A 23,834-nucleotide genomic window follows, 5' to 3' on the forward strand; every position below is an offset into this window, starting at 1 on the left:
TCCTTCCTTCCACTTAAAATAGCATTCTTATTTCCTTTATTTTCCTTTTGTAAAAACAAAACCAGAGAGAGGCCTCAAGCACAACATCCGAGTTTCTGGAGCTGGAGAACTGGTCCACAGACCAAGATGGCTTGGCAGAAGATGCTAAGGTGAGGTGCCCATAGGGTGGCTGTGTGAGGTGACTGGGACTGCTAAGGCTCGCTGGTGACAAAGGGAAAATGAGCCCCCAAAGGCTCAGGAGCCAGGCCTTGAGCAGATGCAGGGCTTGCTACTCCTTGGCACTGGGAAGTGGGGAAAGGAACGAGAACTGCACCACCTCAAAGTTAATTTTTAATGCCCTCCTACATAGAACCTTTGGGACGCAGGTGGCGCTGTGGTCTAAACCACAGAGCCTAGGGTTTGCCGATCAGAAGGTCAGCGGTTCGAATCCCCGCAATGGGGTGAGCTCCCGTTGCTCGGTCCCAGCTCCTGCCAACCTAGCAGTTCAAAAGCACGTCAAAGTGCAAGTAGCTAAATAGGTACCGCTCCAGCGAGAAGGTAAACGGCGTTTCCATGCGCTGCTCTGGTTCGCCAGAAGTGGCTTAGTCATGCTGGCCACATGACCCGGAAGCTGTACACCGGCTCCCTCGGCCAGTAAATTGAGATGAGCGTGCAACCCCAGAGTCGGCCATGACTGGACCTAATGGTCAGGGGTCCTTTTACACAGAACTTTTTAAAAAGCCAAGAGAGAGACAGACTTCCCTTCAAACAGAAAACTAGCACAATTGAGAGCAGACAGAATTATAATTTTTGTCTCTGACATGTTTTTTTGTTGTTGTTGTTTGCAGAAATCAATCCAGCAAATATGATTGGTATTATTGTTGCTTTCAGTCCATAAATTAATTATGTCCTGTCCTCCAACTTGTATTGCATTTCCTTTGCATTGAAATGAATGGGGAGGGATAAAAAAATGGCCAGATAATTTATGTAATTACCGTATTTTTCGCCCTATAGGACGCACTTTTCCTCCTCCAAAAATGAAGGGGAAATGTGTGTGCATCCTATGGGGCGAATGCAGGCTTTCGCTGAAGCCTGGAGAGCAAGAGGGGTCAGTGCGCACCGACCCCTCTCGCTCTCCAGGCTTCAGGAAGCTATCTGCAAGCCTTGGGAGCCTGCCAGCAGTTCCCGCTGGGCTTGCAAGGCTTGTGGACAGCAGCCTGCAGCCCGAAGCACGGGGCGCGCTCTGGAGCGCACCCCGTGCTTTGGGCAGATGTCCGCAAGCCTTGCGTGCCCGGCGGGAGTTCCCGCCGGGCTCGCAAGGCTTGTGGATAGCAGCCTGTTCTGGGGGCTGGTGTCTGGGGAAGCTCGGGCTTCCCCCACCCCAGCCCCACAGCTGGGGGGGGAAATTTTTTTTTTTAATTTCCCCCCAAAAAACAAGGTGTGCCCTATGGGCCAGTGCGCCCTATAGGGCGAAAAATACAGTAATTGCATTAATTACATAAGCTACATAATTTCGCCCCAGTAAACAGTGAGACGAATACGTTATTGGCAGAAGATGAACTGCAGCAGAACAGAAACAGAGCAGCATGGAACGAATACAGGGCAAGGCGATGTCTTCTTACATCCCTGCCCACAATAGATTGGTTAAGCCTTTAAGGCGCCACAAGATTCTGAAGTTTATCTGCTGTGACGCGTTGACATGGCTGCACCTCTGGAACGTGCCCTCCTTATCCTGATGCTTCCAAGATCTGAGCTGCTTGCTGAACTATCCAGATGTTGATGCCTGTTGAATGTCCATTTGCCTCAACAGTTTTATCCTGCTTTCTTCTACAGCCAATGCTGACTTCTGAGACAGAGGCATCTGGTGCTGATGCTGAGGATTGCACTGTGCATGTCCTTGGGGAGACTGGGCAGCCAGGTACGGGTTGCGGCTGTGCTCTGGTGAGCCAAGGAGGCTGCAGGACTGTTCTGCATTGCTTTTTCTGAATTCAGATCAGTTTGCAAAATTTTCTTCCTACCTTCCCTCATATATTCCTCCCTTTTTGCCAACTTCTGCATTCTCTTAACTACACACTGTCTGCAATGGCTGCATAGCACAGGATCAGATGGTGGAAAGGGAACATCCAGCCCAACTGTCCCTTGAAAGGCAGAACCCTCTCGCCCCAAACCCTGCCTGAGCTGATCAGCCTAGCCTATCAGCCACCCAAGTCTCTGTCAGAGGATAGTTGCAAAGCGCAAGGAGGCTTGAAGATCAAATGTCTCATTAGATTGCATTTGCATGTGAGCCAAGCCTCCTGCTAAGAAGAGATGGTAAATGATCCCTGTGATCTTTCCCCAGTAGTCAGTCGGAGGGGCTCAGAGTGATCTGGAAGCACCTGCTTGTAGTCATGTGTGTCAAGTGAAGCAGATCTGTCTGGGATGGGAAACCCATGTGGAAATTGCTCTGAACTCCATGGAGGAAGGACCGTATATCAGTGTAATGCACAGTAAAATATAGTTGGTCAGGTTCAGAATGGAAGCAGAATTCACCCACTGAGTTTTTTTTAAATGGGAGATAAAGTTATCAGAAGCTGCTAGCTGCAATTCCTCCTCCACTGTCAAAGGCAGTAAGCCTCTGAATGCCACTTACTGGGATTCACCAGAGTGTTGCTGCTGCACTCAGCTCCTGTTTGTGGACTTTCCCCTGGGGCATCTGGTTGGCCATAGTGAGAACACGATGCTGGACTAGCTGGGCCTTTGGCCTCACCCAGCTCCAGGCTCTTGTTCTGTACTTAGTGGAAGTCCGTTCCAGACAAATTGTTTGTTGAGCATTCATCAAGCAAACGTTATCCCACACTTTCCAGTGCATTTTCCCGACACTTTCCTTGTCACAAAAAGTCCAGTTTTGGAGGTTGAAGTGGGCCTGTTGCACAGGACCTGCAAATCAACTCTCAACTGCATAACTTGCATTTGCTGTCATGTAACTGAATCCGACCCAAAACATTGAAACAGTCTGGAACAGTGGCGTAGTGTGGGTTGTCAGCACCCGGGGCAAGGCAAGTAATTTGTGCCCCCTAACCTGTGGATTTGCGCCCCCTAACCCTAACCCCCAGATGTTGCGCCCGGTGCGGCCGGCCCCCCTTGCACCCCCCACGCTACGCCACTGGTCTGGAAGCACCCCCAGTCTTTGCTGCTGGTGGTGTGGGCCCTTGGCTCTACTCGACAGTTCCTGGTGTCCTCAAGTTAAGAGACTGGAAGGCAATGTCCTTCTCTGAGCTCATCCTGAAAACTGCTTTTGGCACTGAGCGTAGGGGTGGGAGTTTGCTGCGTAGGCTGCTTACCTGGCATTAAACTGTCCTGGAATCACCTGGGACTGGGTTGGCATGAGACAGTGCTTCCTCCTGGTGGTTAGAAGGCAGCACTGCAGGCACAGCACTGCTTCTCTTGCATTGGTAACCTGCCCTGATTTCTTGGGAATAAAAGTGCTCCTTGAAAGCTCATGGCCCAGGTGTGTGAAATCCCAGTCTAGCTCTGGAAAACAACACACAAGATCTGGCTCCAAAGGATGGAGTTTTTCTGACTTGGAGGCCTGGATCCTTCCTGCCCTGATTTTCACATTGCCCCGTCCACACTGGGTTATCTAGCACATAAGAACACCCTGCAGGATCAGGCCAGTGGCTGATGTCTTGAAGTGGTCCTCGAAGACCCTCAGCAATTTTCAGGTGGTCCATGGGGTGAGGGGCGGGGAGAAAGTTTGGGAACCACTGTTGTACCCCATTTGAAGATTTTCTAAAAATTTAAGTGGTTTCTAAATGAATGAATGAATGAATGAACAATGCCCTCAAAATCCCTCCTTTGTAGCCACCAGGAAAAAGGAGCACCGCAAGGAGAAGCTGCTGCTGCATTCCCTGGGCCATGTCATCATGAACCAGAGTTATGTTTGTGCCCTCATTGCTATGATGGTAAGAAGCAGGGGCACCTGGGCCATGCACTGGGAGACGTTGGGGTGGAGGGGTCAAAGGAGGACAGCAGCAAGATGCACGGGGGGGGGGCAGAGGGGGTTGGTGGAAAGAGGGAAGAGGACTCGAGAGCTGCTCTTGACGCAGCAAGCACTTAATCACAATGAACCTCCCCCCAATAGTTTTTGTTTTTTTAAAAGGATTATTCCAGCCCCACCCACTTCTTCCACTTCAGGATACATATGCTAAAATCCTGCAATATGAGATTACAAAACAGGAACTAAAGAGTCGTGCCAGAAGGAGAGTTGCGCAGCAGGCGGATGGAGTATTTTATCTTTTGCATTTGCATAAGTAATAATTCAGAACCGGAATTTGCCTCTGTGAATTTCTGCCTGAGGTTCCCTGCACTGCCAAGTTAATTTCTCATGTGATAGGCATTGATAATGTAAAATCCTGTTGTGGTCCTGGTTGGGTCCCCCCCCCGCCCCCCTCCAGTGAAATATCATTATTATTCCTGCCTGTGTGGCCAAGGAACTCCTGGCATCTTTAGCTACTTTGCACAAGGTCATGCATTTATCTCTTTCCAGGCCATGCATCTGCCTTTTACAGCTATACCAGTTTTCCAAAGCAGCAGACAATGAATTAAAGCAATAAATCTTCAGCAGTGCCATATATAGCACATGGCAGAGACTCCTTTGCCTTCCCTTCCTTGCAGGTGTGGAGCATCACCTATCACAGCTGGCTGACGTTTGTGCTGCTGCTCTGGGCCTGCCTCATCTGGATTGTTCGGAGCAGGCACCACTTTGCCATGCTGTGCTCGCCCTTCATCCTGCTCTACGGCATCGCCCTCTGCAGCCTCCAGTATGTTTGGGGCATGGACCTAGAACCAGAGCTGCCCACCAAGGTTGGCTTTATGCCCCTGCAGCAGCTGGGGCTGGTGCGGTATGTTCACCCCTGTCTGCACCTGGGAGCCAAGGTAGGCACCATTTGTGCACCATCTCTGTCCTTTACGTGTGTGTGTGTGTGTGTGTGTGTGTGTGTGTGTGTGTGTGTGGCTAGTCTTTCTCTCTCCCTCTTTTCTGCTTTCTCCCCACTCCTTTCCCACTGTTGGGGCTCTGTTTTGCTGAAAGTGGCATTGGTGGTGTCTTGTGTCTACCTTTGTGCCACAAGATGCTGAAACAGGAGACTTTCCTCCTGTGGTCCCCAGAGGACGTGATCTTGTTCTTCCATGATGTTCTTGCACAGGAGTGGGAAGCCTGCGGTCCTCCAATTGCTCCCAGACTCCAACTCCAATCAGCCCCAGCCAACGCAGCCAGTAGGAAGGGATGATGGGAGTTGTAGTCCAGCAATTTATGGAGGGTCACAGGCTTCCGATTCCAGCACCGCCAGCTCAGGACACTGCAGTGATGCTTGCGCTTGATCTGTGACAAAACCTAAGTGCAGGAAAGGCCCTTATTTCCCCAGTTTGTCTTTTCCCCCTGAATTTCCCCCTATTGACTTCCTCCAATACTTTGGAGGAAGACTGTTCCCTTGCATGAGGACTCTAACCCGCTGCCTCCCCCTCTTTGCCTCCAGCTCCTTTTCACCCTGACCTTCTGGCTCCTGGTGAGGCAATTCGTGAAGGAGAAGCTGCTGAAGAAGAAGCAACGGCCTGCCCCCTTGGTGGAGGTGACAGTTTCAGACTCAGGTGAGAATGCAAGTGCCAAGACCAGTGGGTCAGTTGGCCCATTTTTTGTTCAATTCTTCATAAACAAACTAATCCTCTTCTGCTTGTGAATGGGACCCTAGTGGTCCTCCCACCCAGATTATAGACCAGATTGACACCTGTTTAGGTTCAGGAAAGCCTTTGCATGAATTGTGTTTGTGTTTTCTGTATCCCTCCCATGGATGGACCTGTAAGCAGTTCGTTCCAAAGCATTTGCTGTGCTCTCCTAAACCTAAGTTAAGTTTTGGCTAGACTTTGATAAAGCTCAGATGAAGAACCTTGTCTTTGGGACTACATTCCTCCTCAGATGTGCTATTTGTAATGTGAAAAATATGGAGTCTGTTCCTGGGCATGTACAAGTTGCCTTTCCCTTGTGGCCCACCTTATAATTATGGGCCAGGATTTCCATCTCAGGGAGGAAATAACTCTGTGGGATGGGGGTGATGCTCCACATGCTCCATTCTTGGGGAAAAGAGGCTATTCCTCTCCTTTTCCTTGCCCCAAACTACAAGGATGATAGCCCTGAATTCCAGCTCAACTTTGTTTAACAGGGAGTGGGAGAAAAACCCAAGAGAAGCTTGTCTTCCTATCATAATGTGATCTTGAACTTTATGCAGTTTTGTGAAGGAATATCCCCATTGTTTGCCAGCACGTGAGTGAGTACCCAGATTCTATTATTGCAGCCTCAGATTCTGAGCCACCCTTTTTATTCTCTCCCCTCTCAGGGCCAGGCCACAAGCGAGACGTGCTGAAGATCCTGGGGGCACACGTGATGGCGTTTTACGCAAAGTTCTGGATCTTGGTTTGTGCCGGCATGTTCATCGTTGTCAGCTTTGCCGGACGCCTGGTTGTCTACAAGATTGTCTACATGTTCCTCTTCCTCCTCTGCCTCACTCTCTTCCAGGTTAGGCTGGGTTGGAGAGGCCCCAGGGCCATAGCTTGAAAGAGAGCAGAGGAAGCGGCCTGATACTGAGTCAGACCATTGGTATTCTTTCCGGTGTCCCAAGCAGAAAAAGGTTTACTTCATCAGCTTCTGTCCAATATTTTGAAGCTGCTGGACACTGAATCTTGGAGCTTCTGCATTCTACTGTGAGCTCTATAGCTCTTCCTTTCAGGAAGAGCCTTGTTCCACTCCCCCAAGAGTGTATTGTGAAACCCTAAGGTTTCAAGGTGATGCTCTAGTTAAACAGCTGGAGGTGTCCTCTTTTTGACTACTTAATATTCCCAAAGTTCCTTGGTCTCCCGCTGCTTACTAAGCAGTCTAAGATCTTTTTGCAGTTATCATAAAGTGCTGGCAACTGGTTGGAGTCTTTCTTGCCTCTCAGAATAGTCTCTGGGGGCTTAATTTTGAGCCTGGCAATTACAGGAGAGCCGTGTGGGGGAGCTTTTGATCAGCTATCCTAATTCATCCCACTCAGCCTCCTCATTTAGCCTGCAAGGCCATTTCAGCCAAATTGTGTCCACTTTCCCTGCACCTGATGATGTCAGGTAACTACACAACTGGAAATGGGTTTGATCAGTTGCAGTTGGGGGAGATAATGATCTGGCCTGCTGGTCAGATCCACTTCCCCATCCCTGATGTGGGATATTTCTACTGTTACCTCAGTGCTCTTGTTTTAATTTACAAGGTCCAGGTTCCATGAGGACCACTTGATTGCTTCTATCCATGCTCAGTCCCTGAGGTCTTTGAGGGAGTTATTGTTGTGGTCCCCCATGGCTCAAACACATGGCTTGCATCCCCTAGGACTCGTGTTTAGTATTGTGGTACTCCCTTCTAGCTGACATCAGACAGTCCCTCACACCCCTGTTGAAATTCTGGTGATTACTGGAGTCTTCCTTTTTATTACAGCTAACTCACTCTTAGTCTTCCTTTGTTGGCTCTCCTGTATACCACTTATAGACTACTGTGATTAAGTGGTATACATATTGCTGAAATAAATATTTTCAGGGCCATACAGGCCAAGGGCTTTCAGTGCTGCTGGGGTAGCCCACAGCCCGGGTTGGCAGACAGTGGAGCTTGTTTCTGTTCCCCTGTGGCACATGTGAGAGAGCTGTGGCCCTAGAGATACTTCTGGACTTCAACTCCCATGAGCCCCAGCCAGTATGGCCAGTGGTCAGGAGCGATGGGAGTTGGGGTCCAAAATCATCGGGAGGTCCACAGCTTTCTCCACCCCTGGTACATGACAAGCGAACAACTCAGAGCATTGATCTCTTGTTGCGCCTTTCATTGGCACCCATCACTTTGCCTTCTCTGGAGAACTGACTGGGGTGTGTGGGTGGAGTATTCTGACACAGGTGAGGGAGCCTTGTGGGTCTTTCTCCTTCCCTGACACCCCCCCCCTTTTCTCTGCAGGTGTACTACAGTCTCTGGCGGAAACTCTTGAAGGCCTTCTGGTGGCTGGTGGTGGCTTACACGATGCTGGTGCTCATTGCCGTTTACACCTTCCAGTTTGAGGACTTCCCCATGTACTGGAAGAACTTCGTGGGATTAACTGATGAGCAGTAAGTTTCCCCACCCCCTTAGGACCACTGGAGGAATAGGCTCATGGGGGAAATTTGCTACTCTGGTCTCCAATAAATCGAGGTGTCTGCTAGCATATGGAAGTCAGGAGAGCCTTGCTGGGCCAGACCAAAGGTTCATCTTGTCCACCATCCAGCTTCTCAGAGTTGTAGAGTGCGTGCCTATGAGAAGCTTACCAGGGCATGAAGCCATTATGCTCCCCATCTACACAACCACACAATCCACACAATGATCAGGACTTATGGGAGTTGTAGTCTGACACCACTGGAAAGCGTGGTGCTGATAATGCCATGGTTGCAAGTTTGCTCCCCATAAGGGATAGGTGCATATTCCTGTATTGCAGGGGGTTGGACTAAACGAATCCTTGAGGTTTCTTCCAACTCTATGGCTCTATGATCATGCAGAGCATGTGGAACTCACTCCCACAGGAGGTGGTTAGGGCCACCGACTTGGATGGCTGTAAAAGAGAATTTGACAAAGCCTATCAACGGCTACCAGACAACATGGCTGTGTTCTGCTTCCGCTGTCAGAGGCATTATGCCTTTGGGGGCCAGTTGCTGGGAATTGCAGGTGGGCAGAATGCTGTTGCATTGATGTCTGGTTTGCAGGCTTCCCATGGGCACCTGGCCAGCCACTGTAAAGAACAGCATGCTGGACCTAGATGGGTTATTGGCCTGATCCAGCAGGTTTGTCTTGCATTCACCCTTCCTCAATCCCCTTTTTCCCCAATAAAGAAAACCCAACAGGATTGCACATTATTCTTGTAGGGAGAGTGTGTCCCTGCATTGTTGATATTTGTGTTTCTACGTTTTTGTAGGTCTCTCGCACCTCCCTTGGTCTCCCTGGCCAATGTCTCTTTATATTTATGTGCTTTCCCCTCTCCCTCTCCCAGGTTGGCGGATCTGGGCCTGGAGCAGTTCAGCGTCTCAGAGCTCTTCTCCAGCATCTTCATCCCGGGCTTCTTCCTGTTGGCCTGCATCCTGCAGCTGCATTACTTCCACCGCCCCTTCATGCGCATCACTGACCTGGAGCATGTCATTCCGCTGCGGGTCGATGGCTCACACGCATTGGGGTATGCAACGCGGTCCCTCTAACAACAGCCTGTGGTGGCTTGGAGATAGCTCTGTCCATGGACCCCTAGGCAGAAAGGAGATGGGGATCCCTGACTGATTTGCGGCAGAGAAGCAAGGCTATCTGGCTCTCAGTTCTCTAGCAATAGCATTAAGTCCATGAAAAAGAAAGTGTGTGTGTGTTGAGAAAGGGGAGCTGCTTTTTCAGTGCACAGCAAGGAAGCCAAGCAATGCAAGAAGAATATTTGTCCCTTCTTGAATTGCTAGCTCAGCCCCTGCTGAAGCCCCCTTTCCCCTGCTGAAACCTCACCACCAAAGCCAGTGAGTTGGTGAAGGGGAAGATGTACCGGCCTGGGGAAGAGGGGTGTATGGTCCCACCACACCAAGCGAGCCACAGGGTCCCCATCCCTGCTATAGAGAAGCTCTGGCTTAAACCCCTGGCGTCCTGTCCTGTACTTGGGAAAGGTTGCCTTTCTAGCGCCAGGAATTTCCCCAGGCTAAACTGTCTGCCCTGAGCCTGATCTTTTTTTGCCACTCCTCTGGATTTCAGGAATGAAGAGGCCAGTGGGAGCCGTGTCCTGCTGCAGCCCGAGGACGGTGAGGCCAAAGACCAGGAACCAGAAGCTGAAGTTGATGCTGCTTCCGAGGGTAAGCAGAAGGTCTTCTCAGGTCACTGGGCAGTGGGGAAAATAGGCCCTTGAGAAGCACAGAGCAATCCTCTCCAGAATTTACAATATCCAAGAGGAAAATTACAAGCAGGTTTCCTTTTCCTTTTCCTGTCTCTAAGGTATCTCTTTCTTTCTCTTCCTCCACCCTCTTGTCTTCCAATGCAAAGAGGGCCTATGTTCTCCCCACATTTCGGGCTCTCCTCTCGCCCTACCCAACAACCACTTTTTGCACATTACACCCGTGATGTGCCTGTGGATGAGGAAACAAGTACGAAAACCCTGAGAATCAAACTCATTCAGATGTGCGTTTCCCTTTACGGATCACCATTTGAAATCTTGGGCTTTCTCCAGATCAGAATGTCCCGTTTTGTACTGGCCTGTTTCTCTCGCCTCGCTTTCTGTCTTGGGTGGTCCCGCAAAGCTGGGGAGGGCAACAGTAGGCTTGGAACATACAAATCCAGCAAGGCGAAATGCTCCCAGCTCTGCCTCACTGACCCCTGCCTCCCTCCCCCGTTTTCCCCGCTGCAGAGGGTGTGCCCAGCAAATGGGGCTTGGTGCTGGAACGCCTGATGGTGCTGGGCAGGAAGTTCTCCAGCATCCTTGGCCGCATCCGAGTCTTCGTCCTGCGTCTACTTGAGCTGCACATCCTGAAACTGGTGGCTCTCTACGTCGTCTGGGTGGCCTTGCAGGAGGTGAGGCTGCAAGGGGAGAGGAGAGATTGAGCTGGGGAGCTCTGCTGAAGGGAGGAGGCTCCCCTGGGGGAATGGAGAAGGGGACATGCCCCCTTTGACCCTCCAGACGCTCTCTGTGGCTGTTGTGAGTCTCACCTAGCCCCTGCCCATCCTGGCAATGGTGACATATTTTCTCTGTAACATGGGACTGCAAACAAACTTTTTAAAAATAAAGGCAGAACCCTGAGCTGTGCACCAGATTCAGGAGTTTTGCAGGTATGACTGCCAATGGGCAAGGAAACATAGGCTCCGTACACAGTGTACATTTAAAGCTCTTTTCCCCCATGCCCATAGAATCCTGGGAACTGTAGTTTAAGGGTGCTGGGAATTGTAGCTGTTTGAGGGGTAAATTTCAGTTTCCAAGATTCTTTTTCTTGGGCGGTGTGTGTGTGTGTGTACAGTCGTGCCTTGGTTTTTGAACGCCTTAGTTGTCGAACAGATCGGCTCCCGAACGATTGAAACCTGGAAGTGAGTGTTCTGGTTTCTGAACTTTTTTTGGAAGCCAAACATCCAATGTGGCTTCTGCAGCTTCCGATCAGAAGCTGTGCTTTGGTTTCCGAACATTTTGGAAGTCAAACAGACTTCCAGAATGGATTCTTTTCAACTTCCAAGATACAACTATACTTTAAATGTCTGGTGTGTATGTAGCCATACAACCGCTCCTGCAAGTCTCCACCCTCTGCTTCTCTCCTCTCATCTAGGTGTCGGTGATGAACTTTGTGCTGATGGTGCTGTGGGCCTTTGCCATCCCCTACTGCCGTTTCAGCCACATGGCCTCGTGCCTCTCCACCATCTGGGTCTGCATTATCATTGTCTGCAAGATGCTTTATCAGTTGAAGATTGTCAACCCAGAAGATTATTCCTATAACTGCACAGAGGTATGGGAGATGGGCTCCAAAACCTGTCTCTGGGTCTGTGTTTGGGGTGGCAGCCGAAAACTGACATTCAGTCATCCCGCAAATTTCTTATTTTTGTTCTGTTCCAGACCGATGAGATTAGGGTCAGGCGTTCTCCTCCACCATCTTGGGGGCTTTTTCTTTCCTTGCAACACTAGAAAGAATATAATATCCCAATTTTGATCTCTTGTATCATATTATATAATGATATAATATTTGCTTGCTCCGTAGCCTCAGCCCAACAACACCAATCTGCAGCCAGAGGAGATTGGCAACTCAACACTCTACCAGCATCCTGTCGACCCAGCAAACTGGTTTGGGATCAGAAAGGAGTACCCCAACCTGGGTTACATCCAGGTGAGTGGTCAATCCATCTTATTTATTTCTTACATTCCTCCAAGAAGCTCAAGGTACATGGTTCTTCCCCTCCCCGTTTTATCCTTCCAATGGCCCTGGGAAGTAGATTAGGTTCAGAGAGAGAGGTCACCCAGTCAGCTTCATGGTGAGTGAGGATTCAAACCCTGGTTTCTCAGATCCTAGTCCAACACTGATCATTAGACCACACCAGCTCTCTTAGTGCCTCCAACTCTTTTCGCTTCTGGCATCTGCTATGATTTGGGAAGATCTGCTATTTGGGAAGGGGAAGCTGTATCCAGAAGGAAGGTTGGCAACCAGTTTGATATAACCCAGTCATGTTTTTTGGCTTCATTGCCACAGTGGTGGATTTTCATTCATACAATAAATTTCTATACTGCCCTTCGTCATAAAAAGCCCTTCAGGACATTTTATAGATATTAAATTTAGTACTTAAACCAGAGGTGGAAACCGTTTTTTCAGTTCCTTCTGTGAAAATGTGGGATGAGTCAAGGTAATGATCAATCGCAGTGGTGCTTTTGTTGTTTTTGTTCCTGTGGTGGCTCAGAGCCTTCATATTCACACACTACCTGGGTGATTTAATCATTTTAACTGTTTCTCAGCATCCACCTGCAATCATAACCCAGGAAGGTGGCATTCTGGAATCCCAGCTTAGGAAGTTTGTTATTTTGCAGCTTCGTTCTCTTCTCTCCACCTCAGTCATTAGACTCTGCTATCTCTTTTTTCTATGTGTGTGTCTCTTTCTTCCTCCAGAACCATTTGCAAGTGCTGGTTCTGCTGGTCTTCGAGGCCATTGTCTACCGGTGCCAGGAATACTACCGTAAGCAACACCAGCTGGTGCCTCCAGTCACCCAGACAGTCTTTGAGGATGCAACCCGTCAGAACCTGGATAAAGGCCTGCTAAACTGCATCAAATACTTTGTCAACTACTTCTACTACAAGTTTGGCCTAGAGGTGAGAGGGCAGAGGGTGTATTGACAGGTCTTGATTATCTGCACTGCTTGGAAATCAGAGTGGTGGGACAATATTGAAAGCATCATCTGCCAGGCGGTGGAAAATCTGCTCATTTCATTTCATTTCATTTTTATGCCAGCCTTCATCAATAGTCCAAGGAGACTTTTGCAACATATTTAACCTAACAGTTAATGTGTTTTTGCCTAGTAGTTATTTATTTTATTGGATTTCTCACCCATCTTTCTCCACAAGGTTCCAGGGTGGGTTGAAGCCATAAAACATATAATTATATATCATCTGAACTTGGAAGGAGGTGTCACACACACACCCCAGACACACACATTTTGGGACAAGAGCTTTATTCCAGGCTCCCTGTTCCCCCATGCCCTGTCTGAGACCCCATTACCAAAGCCACTGTCTTGCAAACTCCCTTCTCTCCTCTTTCCCCACCTATCCAGATCTGCTTCCTGATGACGGTGAATGTGATTGGCCAGCGCATGAACTTCATGGTGATCTTTCACGGCTGCTGGTTGGTTGTCATCCTGACGCGCCGTCGGCGACATGCCATCGCCAGGCTCTGGCCCAAGTACTGTCTCTTCCTGGCGTTCTTCCTGCTCTTCCAATACCTCCTGTGCGTTGGTATCCCTCCAGTACTCTGTATCGGTGAGTGACAATTTTGGGCCCCTTGGAGGTCTAGAAGGATGAGCCTTCTTCCAAGAGCGGGTGGCAATCTCTTGCAGAGAGACCATTCTGCCTCTGTACCCCATTCTGCAGGCGGGGGGTTTGGGGAAGACAGAGGTGCCTATGCAGGAGCCCTTTTCTACTTGCCAGCGTTTTCACCCCCTCTTACCTCCCTTAGACTACCCTTGGAGGTGGAGCCATGCTATCCCCATCAACTCTGTTCTCATCAAGTGGATGTACTTCCCAGACTTCTACATGAAGCCCAACTCCATCAATCTCATGAGTGAGTACTGTGAAACGGCCCTTGTGCCATTTCGACCCTCCCCTGTGGCAGGCAGTGGCGGAGTGAGCCCGGCAAAGCGAGGTCTTGCGGCGTTCAACACCCAGTCTTTCCTGGGGCCGCTGTGGGAGTCTTTGCCCCATTACTCTGCATGGCCAATTGAATCTTGAGTCTGAGAGTGACTGGGATTCAGCACCAGGAACAGCTCCTGTAAATGAGCTGGGAAAACCTGTCACTTTCTGGGTGCTGTTGGACTACAACTCCCATCATCCCTGACCATGCTGGCTGGGGCTGATGGGAGACCAAGGATGGGAGTCCAAGGATGCCTAGCAGGTCACAGGCTGCAGCATTTAGGAGGAAGGACGAGTGTTGGGTGTAGCCCCTGGGAAAGGAGGTGAGAGATTCCTGGGCAATGTTCCATTTCCAAAAAGGCAGGTGCCTCTGCCAATCATGCCTCTGTTGCTTAACCCTACGACCCTTCTCACTGGGTGCATGTCCTGGATTATTATTTTTTAACCCGCCTTGCTTTTCATAGGTGACTTCCTCCTCTTACTTTGTGCCTCACGGCAATGGAAGGTCTTTGTGGACGAGCAGACCGAAGAGTGGGTGCAACTGGCCGGTGACAACAAGGAGCAGCTTGAGTCATTACAGGAGAAGCCAAACCCTGTGCCCAACTTTGTTAACTGCAGGTGAGACAGAGAGCTTGTGTGCTCCATCGGCCTTCAGCAATCAGGGCATGGTGGAGCCAAAAGGAAGCGCTTCTTCACACAGGCCTAGTTAACTTGTGGAATTCACTTCTTGGAAGAGGTCGTGAGAGCCACCAACTTGGATGGGTTTTGGAGTAGAGAAATTCCTGGGGGATGAGCTTATCAGTGGCTGCTTGCCATAATGGCTACATTCTGTCTCCATGGTTGGAAGCAGTAGACCTCTGAATGCCAGTGGCTGGGAATCACAGAATGGTAGAGTTGGCAGGGATCCTGAGGTCATCTGGCCTTCTGCTTTCTTGGTCTAATCTAGCATGCCTCTTCTTAAGTACTTCCTCTCCCCCCACCTATCTCTTTCTCACCAGGTCTTACCTTGACATGCTGAAGGTGTGTGTGTTCCGCTACCTCTTTTGGTTCGTGCTGGTCATCGTCTTTGTCGCAGGCGCCAACCGCATCAGCGTCTTTGGCCTGGGATACCTGATGGCCTGCTTCTACCTGCTGCTCTGTGGCACCGCCATGCTGCGCCGGCCCCTCAGAGCCCGGCTGATGCTGTGGGACTGCCTGATTCTCTACAACGTGACCGTTATCGTTGCCAAGAACATGCTCGCGGTAGGGGCGGGACGCCATTGTGCTATTGGGGTGGTGTGGGGAGCAGAGTTTCTTTGGTTCCCTGCCCAGCTTCTTGCCCTTCACTGTGATCCGCAGAAGCAGGTTAAACTACGCATGCAGAATAGGTTGGGTTCGGGGACGTGTGTGTGCAGTTGGGGTTGCCTGACCTATCCAGATTTTCTCAGTAGAGCATCTGAATTTCAGACTGGAATGCACACAGCTCTTTCTGTGTTCCTTCATGTTTATGCATCCCTTTATGCAATTCTTTCCTCTTAGCTCCTGTCCTGCGTCTTCGTCCAGCAAATGCAGAACAACTTCTGCTGGGTGATCCAGCTCTTCAGCCTGGCCTGCACCGTCAAGGGTTACTACGACCGTGAGTATTTGCAATGGGAGGTGGCGGCTGACGGCAAGGGTGCCTCCCACTCTCCTTTCTGGGTTTCATCACAACTTCCTCCTGTATTAGGCTGGTAGGGAGGGGGAGTACAGAAGTGGAAAAGGTGCGCTGAAGGAAAGTGGGCCTGAGTATTGGGAGGGCAACTGAAAGTCTGGCATGCTAAACTTCCTGAATCCGTTACGAATTTCATCCCTTTCAGATTGATTGATTGATTGATTGATTGATTGATTGAAACACTAGTCCCCTTGTACCTGGAGTTGCATGTGAATTTTGTGAAAAGAAAGAAAGACTGCAGTTTTGAAATCAAGGGTTAAAATCAGTGCAGTTTGGGAAGGTTCTGTTAAAAATGGCCTCCAATGGTATCCAAATCCGCTTAAATTTGCAAAATTTGACCACGATCTTTAAGAGGTGTCCAAATACAGAGCAAACAAGCCAACAACTTCCCAAAATAGATAGTTAATTCATTTATTTATATACTGTACTGCCTATTGCAGTTTATCTCATATGAACTTGCACAAGACCTATTTTCCACTCCAAAAGTTTTCCTTCCTTTTAAGTCCAATGGTCAGCTGTGGTAAGACAGGAGGGCAACTGGAAGAGAGCCCTTTTGGTTGCAGCAACCAGGATGTGAATTAGCCTCCGTTGCTCTGTGCCAAAAAAGGTCCTGTGTGCTGAGCCACCCCTTCCCTCTTCTTTGCCAGCCAAGGATGTGGACAAGAACCAGGACTGTTCGCTGCCCGTGGAAGAAGCTGGCATCATCTGGGACAGCATCTGCTTCTTCTTCCTGCTCCTCCAGCGCAGGGCCTTCCTCAGCTACTATTTCCAGCATGTTGTGGCAGATCTCCAGGCCTCTGCCTTGCAAGCCTCCAGGTGGGTGTGGAAGGGCTGGGGCAAGAGGGAATCTGGCACACAGTTGGGGAGGGACAGTCTTTGGAGGGTCACCGGCAAAGCTGTGGGCTTGATCTGAGAGCTGAGTCCGTCCTGCTCCCCAGTGTTGCAGGGTGCCTGGGAGGAGCTGAGAACACAAGGAGAGCCTGCTAGATCAGGCAAATGGACCATGTGGTCCAGCATCCTGTTCTCACAATGGCCAACCAGATGGCTGTGGGGAAACCCTGGGGAAAGCACAAGAGGAGGACTCTCCCCTCCTGTGGTTTCCAGCAACTGGTATTCAGAAGTATTATTGCCTCTGACAGTGGAGGTAGAAAAATAGCCATTGTGGCCAGTAGCCTTCTCCTCCATAAATTTGTCTTCTCCTTTAAAGCCATCTAAGTTGCTGGCCAGCACTGCCTCCTGTGGAAGTGAGTTCCACAGTCTAAAAATGTTCTGCTTGAAGAAGAACTTTCTTTTATACATCTTGAATCTTCCAACATTCAGCTTCACTGGATGTCTCTGAGTTCCAGTATTATGCAAAATTTTAGGCTGGTGCTGGAAAGAAAGGGTTGTTGGTGCCAGCCATGACCTCATAGGGAGAGTCCCCTCCAACCATTCTCCGCCGCTTTCTCTCTCCTCCACAGGGGCTGCGCTCTCTTCAAGGCCAGGATGATCAAGAGCATGAGCTTCCACCACCAGGCGGAAAAGAAGTCCTTAGTGCAGCTCAAGCGCCAGTGAGTTTTGTGGGTGGGGAGAGCAGAGAAACATCTTCTTGGTTCAGCAGCTTGGGGCATGCTAATCCTCAGCAGCTTCTAGCCCAGTTCTCGGGGATCAAGAGACAAGAGTTTTACCCCCTCGCTCTGGAGCCCTGGGACTAGGGAAGCCAAGTGCCTCCTCCTTTCCACCCTGCCCTCTCCTGCCCTCACCCCTCCAGCAGCAAATAGGCTTTTTAGGAAGCTTCCCTTGGCACCAAAGGGAAGCTGTTGCTGAGGAGGGACGGGTCTTAGATGACTTTGCCTGAAGTACTTGTCACCCAGTGCGAGGAATGTGCTTAGGAAAGAGGACACTCTCCTGATGGAACAGTTGCACCTTTTTCCTGCCAGCCACAGGCTGCTTATTTCAGGCTCTCTGTTCTCTCCTCAAACTCTCAGAACCAATCCTACACAGCAGATAGCATGGGTGCAATGCAGTTGTTTCCGGGGAGCTAATGGGGACATTTTTGTTTGCTGGGCAACTGGCTTTCCCAGAAGTTATCTGAAGGCAGAAATGGGGGGTGGGGTGCAGAAGTTCCTAGGATGGGGCTTGATACATTGTGTAAGATGGAGTGGACCAGATCCCTGGCACAAGCGACTTGGAGATGGCCAGAGATTTTGGAGAATGGACATAACAGGGCTGAGACATGGGCGTCCTCCCTTGCTTTTCTGATCACGTGGGACCTAGTCATAGGGGGTGGGGAACCAGACAGAGGGGGCACAACGTGCCATACTCCTGAAATTGCCACATGCTTGCAGGATGGAGCGGATCCGGGCCAAGCAAGAAAAGTACCACCAGGGACAGACTGCAGCTGACTCTGAAGAGACCCTGGAGACAGAGAGCCCAGGTGCGAAGTAGATTCTGGGGCTGGGAGTATGGGGTGGGATGGGGGTCGGCTTTCAAAGTGCTGGAAGCCTTACTGGAGAACTCTTCTGGTTTTAAACTCCTGACCCCCATCCCTTGTCAATGGGGGCCCTCTCTGACCTACACACTCATGATTAGACATCCAGTTTGACCCTGGTTTCCCTGTGACCTTCCATGACTGTGTGGAGCCTTCATCTTCCCACAGACACATTGCCAACCTGTTCACTGCCACAGGATATTCCCTAATTAATACAAATAGTATTTCATCCTCAATCAGGTGGGCTCCACTTTTTGGAGGCAACATAATTTTCAACACCCAAATGCCGGTGTTTAGGAACGGAGGCTAGATGGGGGACTGGACTGTGTGTCTTACAGTTCTTGGTTTCTCTCTCAACATTGCTCCTCCAGCAAAGTGTCTTTCTCATCCTCTAACTACAGTGTCACATTTTGACAATGAATTTTCAAAGTGCAGTATTATCTTTACTGTTCATACCCTATCATAGAATTGTAGAGTTGGAAGGGACCCCAAGAGTCATCTAGTAGAACCCCCTTCCGTGCTCCCAAACAGCCCTGTGCGGTGGGCCTCTTCCGTACTGCACTTGGGACTGATGGGACCCCACTGAGGCTGACAGGCTTCTACTTGTCTGCGTTCTTGAGCACCATTAGGGGCTGCCCATCTTACCCTGACCAAGTCTGCCCTCCTGCCCCTGCCTAGTCTTGTGGGTTCAGAGGAGAGCATTTCTTTGCCTTCAGAGGTCGCCAGCTGCCCTCGTCTGAGCTGGCAGCAACACGCAGGGTGGGGGTCCTTGGCCCGTCCCTCATGCTTCCTTGTGCCCTGTTCCACAGAGGCAGGGACCAAGAAGGAGGCTTCCCGCCAGAGGAAGCAGTGGTGGCGCCCCTGGCTGGATCATGCCACAGGTACTGCCCAGGCCTGGTCTGGAAGGGCTCGATGGGCATCCTAACATCACCTCATCTTGCTCTAAGGCACTTCTAACTCTGCTGGTGGGGGGTCATCACTAACGCACACCCACCCAGGTGGTTGGTTTCTAGCACTTCCATTCTGCACACCTCTCATCCGGGTTTTCTCTCTCTCTCATTCCTCTGTGGGCTCCTTGTCCAGCCCCCTCTCGTGCATGCTCTGCTCTGCACTGACTTGATACTTCTCTGGGTTTCTCAGATCTTTCTCCCCCGGTTCTCTTCACCATGAAAGGGAACTGTAGCTCAGTTGTAGAGCACCTGCTTTTCATACAGAAGGTCCTGGCATCTCCAGGGAATGTCCCCTGCCTGAAACCCTGGAGAGCTGCTGCCAGTCAGTGCAGACAATACTGAGCCGGGTAGACCAATGCTCTGATTCCATATAAAGCAGCTTATATCTTATGTTCCTAACCCTGCCCAAGAAACACCATAGGTGCAAGCATCCCTCTGCCAGAAGATTGTGCAAAAGAAAAAGAAAAAATCTCAAGATTCCTTGAACCTTTATGGATATTCGGTTATTCTCCCCAGCTTTGTGGTTTCCAAGGTTTTTGGGTTCTCCCAGTGGTCAGGCTTCCCTTTCCAAAGTCCAGGACCAGCTAATGCTTTTATGTATTTTGCTGAATTCCTGAATCACCCTCTCTCCTAAAGGATGCTAGGGTGTGATGTACAATAAAAGATAAAACCACAAAATAAATCAACGACACACCTACAAATAGCCATAGATAGATAGATAGATGATATAGATAGATAGATGATATAGATAGATAGATAGATAGATAGATAGATAGATAGATAGATGACAGATGATAGATAGATGATAGATAGATGATAGATAGATAGATAGATAGATAGATAGATAGATAGATGATAGATAGATGATAGATGATAGATGATAGATGATAGATAGATAGATAGATGATAGATAGATATAGATAGATAGATAGATAGATAGATAGATAGATAGATAGATAGATAGATAGATAGATAGATAGATGATAGATGATAGATGATAGATAGATAGATGATAGATAGATTAGATAGATAGATAGATAGATAGATAGATAGATAGATAGATAGATAGATAGATAGATGGATGGATGGATAGATAGATGATGGATAGATAGATGATAGATAGATAGATAGATAGATAGATAGATAGATAGATGATAGATAGATAGATAGATAGATAGATAGATAGATAGATAGATGATATAGATATGAACTATAAAAACACCAGGATTACTTGCAGTTGTTAGGTATGAAAGCAACAAATTTTCCATCTGCAAAGGGCTGCTGAACTGAGGAACGGGAGGGACTGTAGCCCAGTGGCAGAGCATTTGTGCTGCATGCCAAAGGTGTCGGGTTCAAATCCCAGCATCTCAGTGTAGACAATACCGAGCTAGGTGGAGCCCATGGTCTGATTCTGTGTAAAGCAGCTTCCCAAGGAAGAGGTATCAAGACCTGCACAGTGAGAAATGGACACACCTGACAAAATCCGCTGGAATATTCTCCTGCACAAGTCCTGCTGAAATCTGAGAGATGTGTATGCACTGTGGACAGAAAATGCACACCCCATTCTCCATTGCAGATGCCTCGTAGCTTGGGGGGGGGGGGAGAAGAGCACATGCTTTGCACGGGTGGGGAAGACAATAAGAAAGGGGAAGCTGGGGAGCCACTTCCCAGCAGTCTAGGCGATACTGAGCTCAATGGACCAGTGGTCTTCCTCGGCATAAGTCAGCTTCCTGCATTTCTTCCCAGGACATTTGGGCAGGCAGGTCACCTTATGTGCGGAGCGGTTCAGATCAGGGGCAGCGTTTGCATGCACAAGTGCCAGAGAAGAGCATCACACGCTTGTGCAGTAGCTGTTAGCAGACCATGCCATCATTTCACCCCCCAAGTGCACAGTGGTTCAGGATGACCTTTTCTGCTTTTTCCCTTGCTCCCTGCAACAAGGAGGACCGCGCTCAGTTGAGGGGAGCCCAGAATCACCAGCTCTGCTTTCCAGCAAGGAAGTAGCCGCTCCCTCTAGGGTGGACAGACGCACTGTAGGGACGAGGGGGCATTACAGTGGTAACGTCCGCATGAACCAAACAACCCAGGACTAGTAATAGTAGCAGCAGCAGTGTGTGCTGCCTGTATTGTTGTCGTGTTAAAGCACCCAAATTCCTGCTCCCTCCTGGCTTGTCAGCCCTCTTCAGAATGGGAATTGCTGCCACAAGCTGGTGTCCCTCTCCTTGATTCTTCTGTGGGTATCTGCACTTTGTAATTGCAGCCACCCAATAAAATGTAGCATGAGAGTTGTGGAGTTGTATCTTGATTTCATTGCGATGGGGGACCAGCATATAATGAAAGCAAAGAGGAGGGAGCAAGGCTTTTGTGTGTGTGTGTGTGTGTGTGTTACATTTTGTGAACCGCCCTGAGATCTAACGATGAAGAATGGTATATAAATCTAATAAATAATTATAATAATATAATAATAATTTGTAATCCCCACCTTTTTTCAAGATAGCTTGCAAACAAAAAACTAACACAAAGGAATAAACATACTGTCAATATGATTGCTAAAACTAGGTAGAAACCTGTATGAAGCATGAAATCCCAAATGTTAACAGCAGCAGAAAACAGAGGTGGCTATCTTGTGGGCCATGGGGCCTGAGTTCCTTTCTACTGCAAAGCAAATTTTCCTGCTTCTTCAAGTCCCTTCAACTAATTTTGGCCGTGGCAGCAGGAATGGTATGGCACCAGAGCGGACAGAGATTTCAACTCTCTGTCTACCCCAGGAGCCTGGTGTAGGATAGCCTCCCTGCTCGGCTGCTCTGCACTTTTGGTCCTGTGAGTGTGGGGGTGAGCAAACCCATTTTTTTTACCATACTCACCATTGGCCTGTAGGTGACCAGCTCTAGAGCCAAAAACAGATAGCCACCCCTGGTATAGAAACATGCCCTTGTTCAGTGATGCAAACCCAAATTCAAAAGCCTGGGCAGATAAATAAAATGTGTGTCTTTTTACCTGATGCCTTCAGCTCATAAGGCCATGTGGCAGGTGCATGGAGCTGGGAAGCACATTTCAGAGGCAGAGTGTGCCACTAAGGAGAAAGACCACTCCTACGGCCCTCACTTGAAGAAAGGCCTCTGCAGATGACCTGAAAGTAGCCGACCCTTTCCAGGATCTCTTGTCCAGTGTTTGCAGCCTGATCTCTGCTTCCAGAGGATGCTCTGGTGCCCCAGGTGGCATTGGGGCAGATCAGGCTTGTGTCACTGAGCCAACCTGGTCCCTGTTCTGTTATAGGGAGGTAGCGCCTGTCCCGGCAGCAAACCAGATCGTTGGCCTTTGGTGGACCCAGTGTTCAGCCCCCAGCAAAGCAGGATTGTAACCAGAGCTCCCATTTGCCAATCCAAAGCCAGGCAGGCTCTTTGCATGCTCCCTCCTTCTTGCCTTTTTTACTAGGGGCAATGACCCGGTTTTCCTCTCTATGTGCCCTTCTTTTAGCTGTCTTTTAAGTCGCACTTGGGGTCTTGGGCTCTTTTTCTGCATGTCTGTGCTCCAAAGGGAGCTCTGAGCTCCTGTGCCCCTCACTGCCATCCACTGCAGCTGGCAGGGTGGGGGGCAAACAAGGGAACTTCCTAATGGTGGGGTCTTTTTGGATTCCAGTGCTGCACTCGGGAGATTATTTCTTGTTTGAGACGGACAGCGAGGAGGATGAGGAGTCGGTCTTGGAGGATCAGAAGCCCCCGAAACAGAGCGCATTCCAGGTGAGAAGTTGGGAGCAGAAGCAGTGGCATCACAAGGGGGTGCAAGGGGGCGGTGCGCCCCAGGTGCCATGTCTGGGGGGTGACAAGAAGGCACCCCGCAATGTGCTCGCCCCACTGCCTGGAGGCAGGCTTTCCCCACTCCCATCCTTCATGGGTCATTCCAACTGCAATTACTCACTAATGAGCACTCTGTGCATGCCCCAAAGTACTCATGGGGAGCTACTTTCGGTTCACCCACACTTCCGTTTCTCCCAAGATACATGGGTCCAAGAAGTTCTTCTTTTGTCCTTCTGCTTTTCCTGGGAAAACCTGCTGCTTACTGCTGAATCGGGGGGGGGGGGGGGACATCCGTTGGGTTCTCTGCAGAAGTGTGGATGAGCCCTTTCTTTCACATACCGCAAGCAGTGGAAATATGTTACAAGGCGAAGTTCCAGGGAACACTTAATGACTCTCAAGACATTGGGGTGCTGGTGGGGTGGGTGCTTGCCATCAACATTAACCTGGTGTGGCTTTTAGTTGTGCCATCAGCCTCTCGGACATCTTTTGACAGAGGCTGCATTGATATGAGGTTGCCTTGCATTCAAGCCCAGAGTCATGTCTTTTCTTCCTTCCTGCTTTCTCATTTATGCATTTTGTCGCTTTGTTTCCAGCTGGCTTACCAGGCCTGGGTGACCAACGCCAAGTCTGCGCTGCGTGAGCGACAGCGGCAGGAGAAGGAGCAGCGAAAGGTGGAGCAGGCAGAAGGCAGGTCTTCCTGTGCCCTCTCCCCTCTCCTTTCCGACTGGGCTGGGCAGAGGTGGCCACTCTCAAGTTGACCCCTGCTGCCTGGCCCTCTTGGTCCACATTGGCAGGAGGCCCAGCTCTGATGAGCACTGGGGTAGCCGGACCAGGCGGGAGGGTGTGACCGTATCTGTGCCTTGCAGGTGACCTAACCAAAGGGGAATCCCAGCGAGGTGAAATGGCAGACAGGGCCAGCAGCAAAGGAGAAGAGGAGGAAGAAGAGGAGGAGGAGGAAGAAGAAGAAGAAGAAGAGGAAGAGGCTGCTCCAGGTACCTTGCTCAGTGGGACTACACTCAGGTAGGGGATCCCCTGTGTACTGGGCTGCCTTTGAGCCA

The 23,834-nt window shown here is 49.8% G+C and overlaps 1 protein-coding gene across 1 annotated transcript in view; it reads left to right on the forward strand.

The window, feature by feature from the left end:
- PIEZO1 (piezo type mechanosensitive ion channel component 1 (Er blood group)) overlaps window positions 1–23,834 on the forward strand; it is a 111,446-nt gene that overhangs the window by 71,844 nt on the left and 15,768 nt on the right. Inside the window, exons 9-34 of the mRNA XM_081920254.1 lie at window positions 66–149; window positions 1,813–1,897; window positions 3,820–3,920; window positions 4,633–4,893; window positions 5,493–5,604; window positions 6,348–6,526; window positions 7,976–8,124; window positions 9,036–9,215; window positions 9,764–9,861; window positions 10,410–10,573; window positions 11,314–11,490; window positions 11,740–11,865; window positions 12,637–12,837; window positions 13,296–13,500; window positions 13,697–13,801; window positions 14,334–14,487; window positions 14,868–15,111; window positions 15,388–15,484; window positions 16,207–16,375; window positions 17,020–17,109; window positions 17,887–17,975; window positions 18,839–18,910; window positions 20,921–21,037; window positions 22,619–22,719; window positions 23,370–23,475; window positions 23,643–23,768. Of these exons, the coding sequence (XP_081776380.1) occupies window positions 66–149; window positions 1,813–1,897; window positions 3,820–3,920; window positions 4,633–4,893; window positions 5,493–5,604; window positions 6,348–6,526; window positions 7,976–8,124; window positions 9,036–9,215; window positions 9,764–9,861; window positions 10,410–10,573; window positions 11,314–11,490; window positions 11,740–11,865; window positions 12,637–12,837; window positions 13,296–13,500; window positions 13,697–13,801; window positions 14,334–14,487; window positions 14,868–15,111; window positions 15,388–15,484; window positions 16,207–16,375; window positions 17,020–17,109; window positions 17,887–17,975; window positions 18,839–18,910; window positions 20,921–21,037; window positions 22,619–22,719; window positions 23,370–23,475; window positions 23,643–23,768 (3,592 nt within the window). The remainder of the gene's footprint in view (window positions 1–65; window positions 150–1,812; window positions 1,898–3,819; window positions 3,921–4,632; window positions 4,894–5,492; window positions 5,605–6,347; window positions 6,527–7,975; window positions 8,125–9,035; window positions 9,216–9,763; window positions 9,862–10,409; window positions 10,574–11,313; window positions 11,491–11,739; window positions 11,866–12,636; window positions 12,838–13,295; window positions 13,501–13,696; window positions 13,802–14,333; window positions 14,488–14,867; window positions 15,112–15,387; window positions 15,485–16,206; window positions 16,376–17,019; window positions 17,110–17,886; window positions 17,976–18,838; window positions 18,911–20,920; window positions 21,038–22,618; window positions 22,720–23,369; window positions 23,476–23,642; window positions 23,769–23,834) is intronic.

Source organism: Podarcis melisellensis (assembly GCF_964234715.1).
Source record: "Podarcis melisellensis genome assembly, chromosome: 8".
Lineage (NCBI taxonomy): Eukaryota > Metazoa > Chordata > Lepidosauria > Squamata > Lacertidae > Podarcis > Podarcis melisellensis.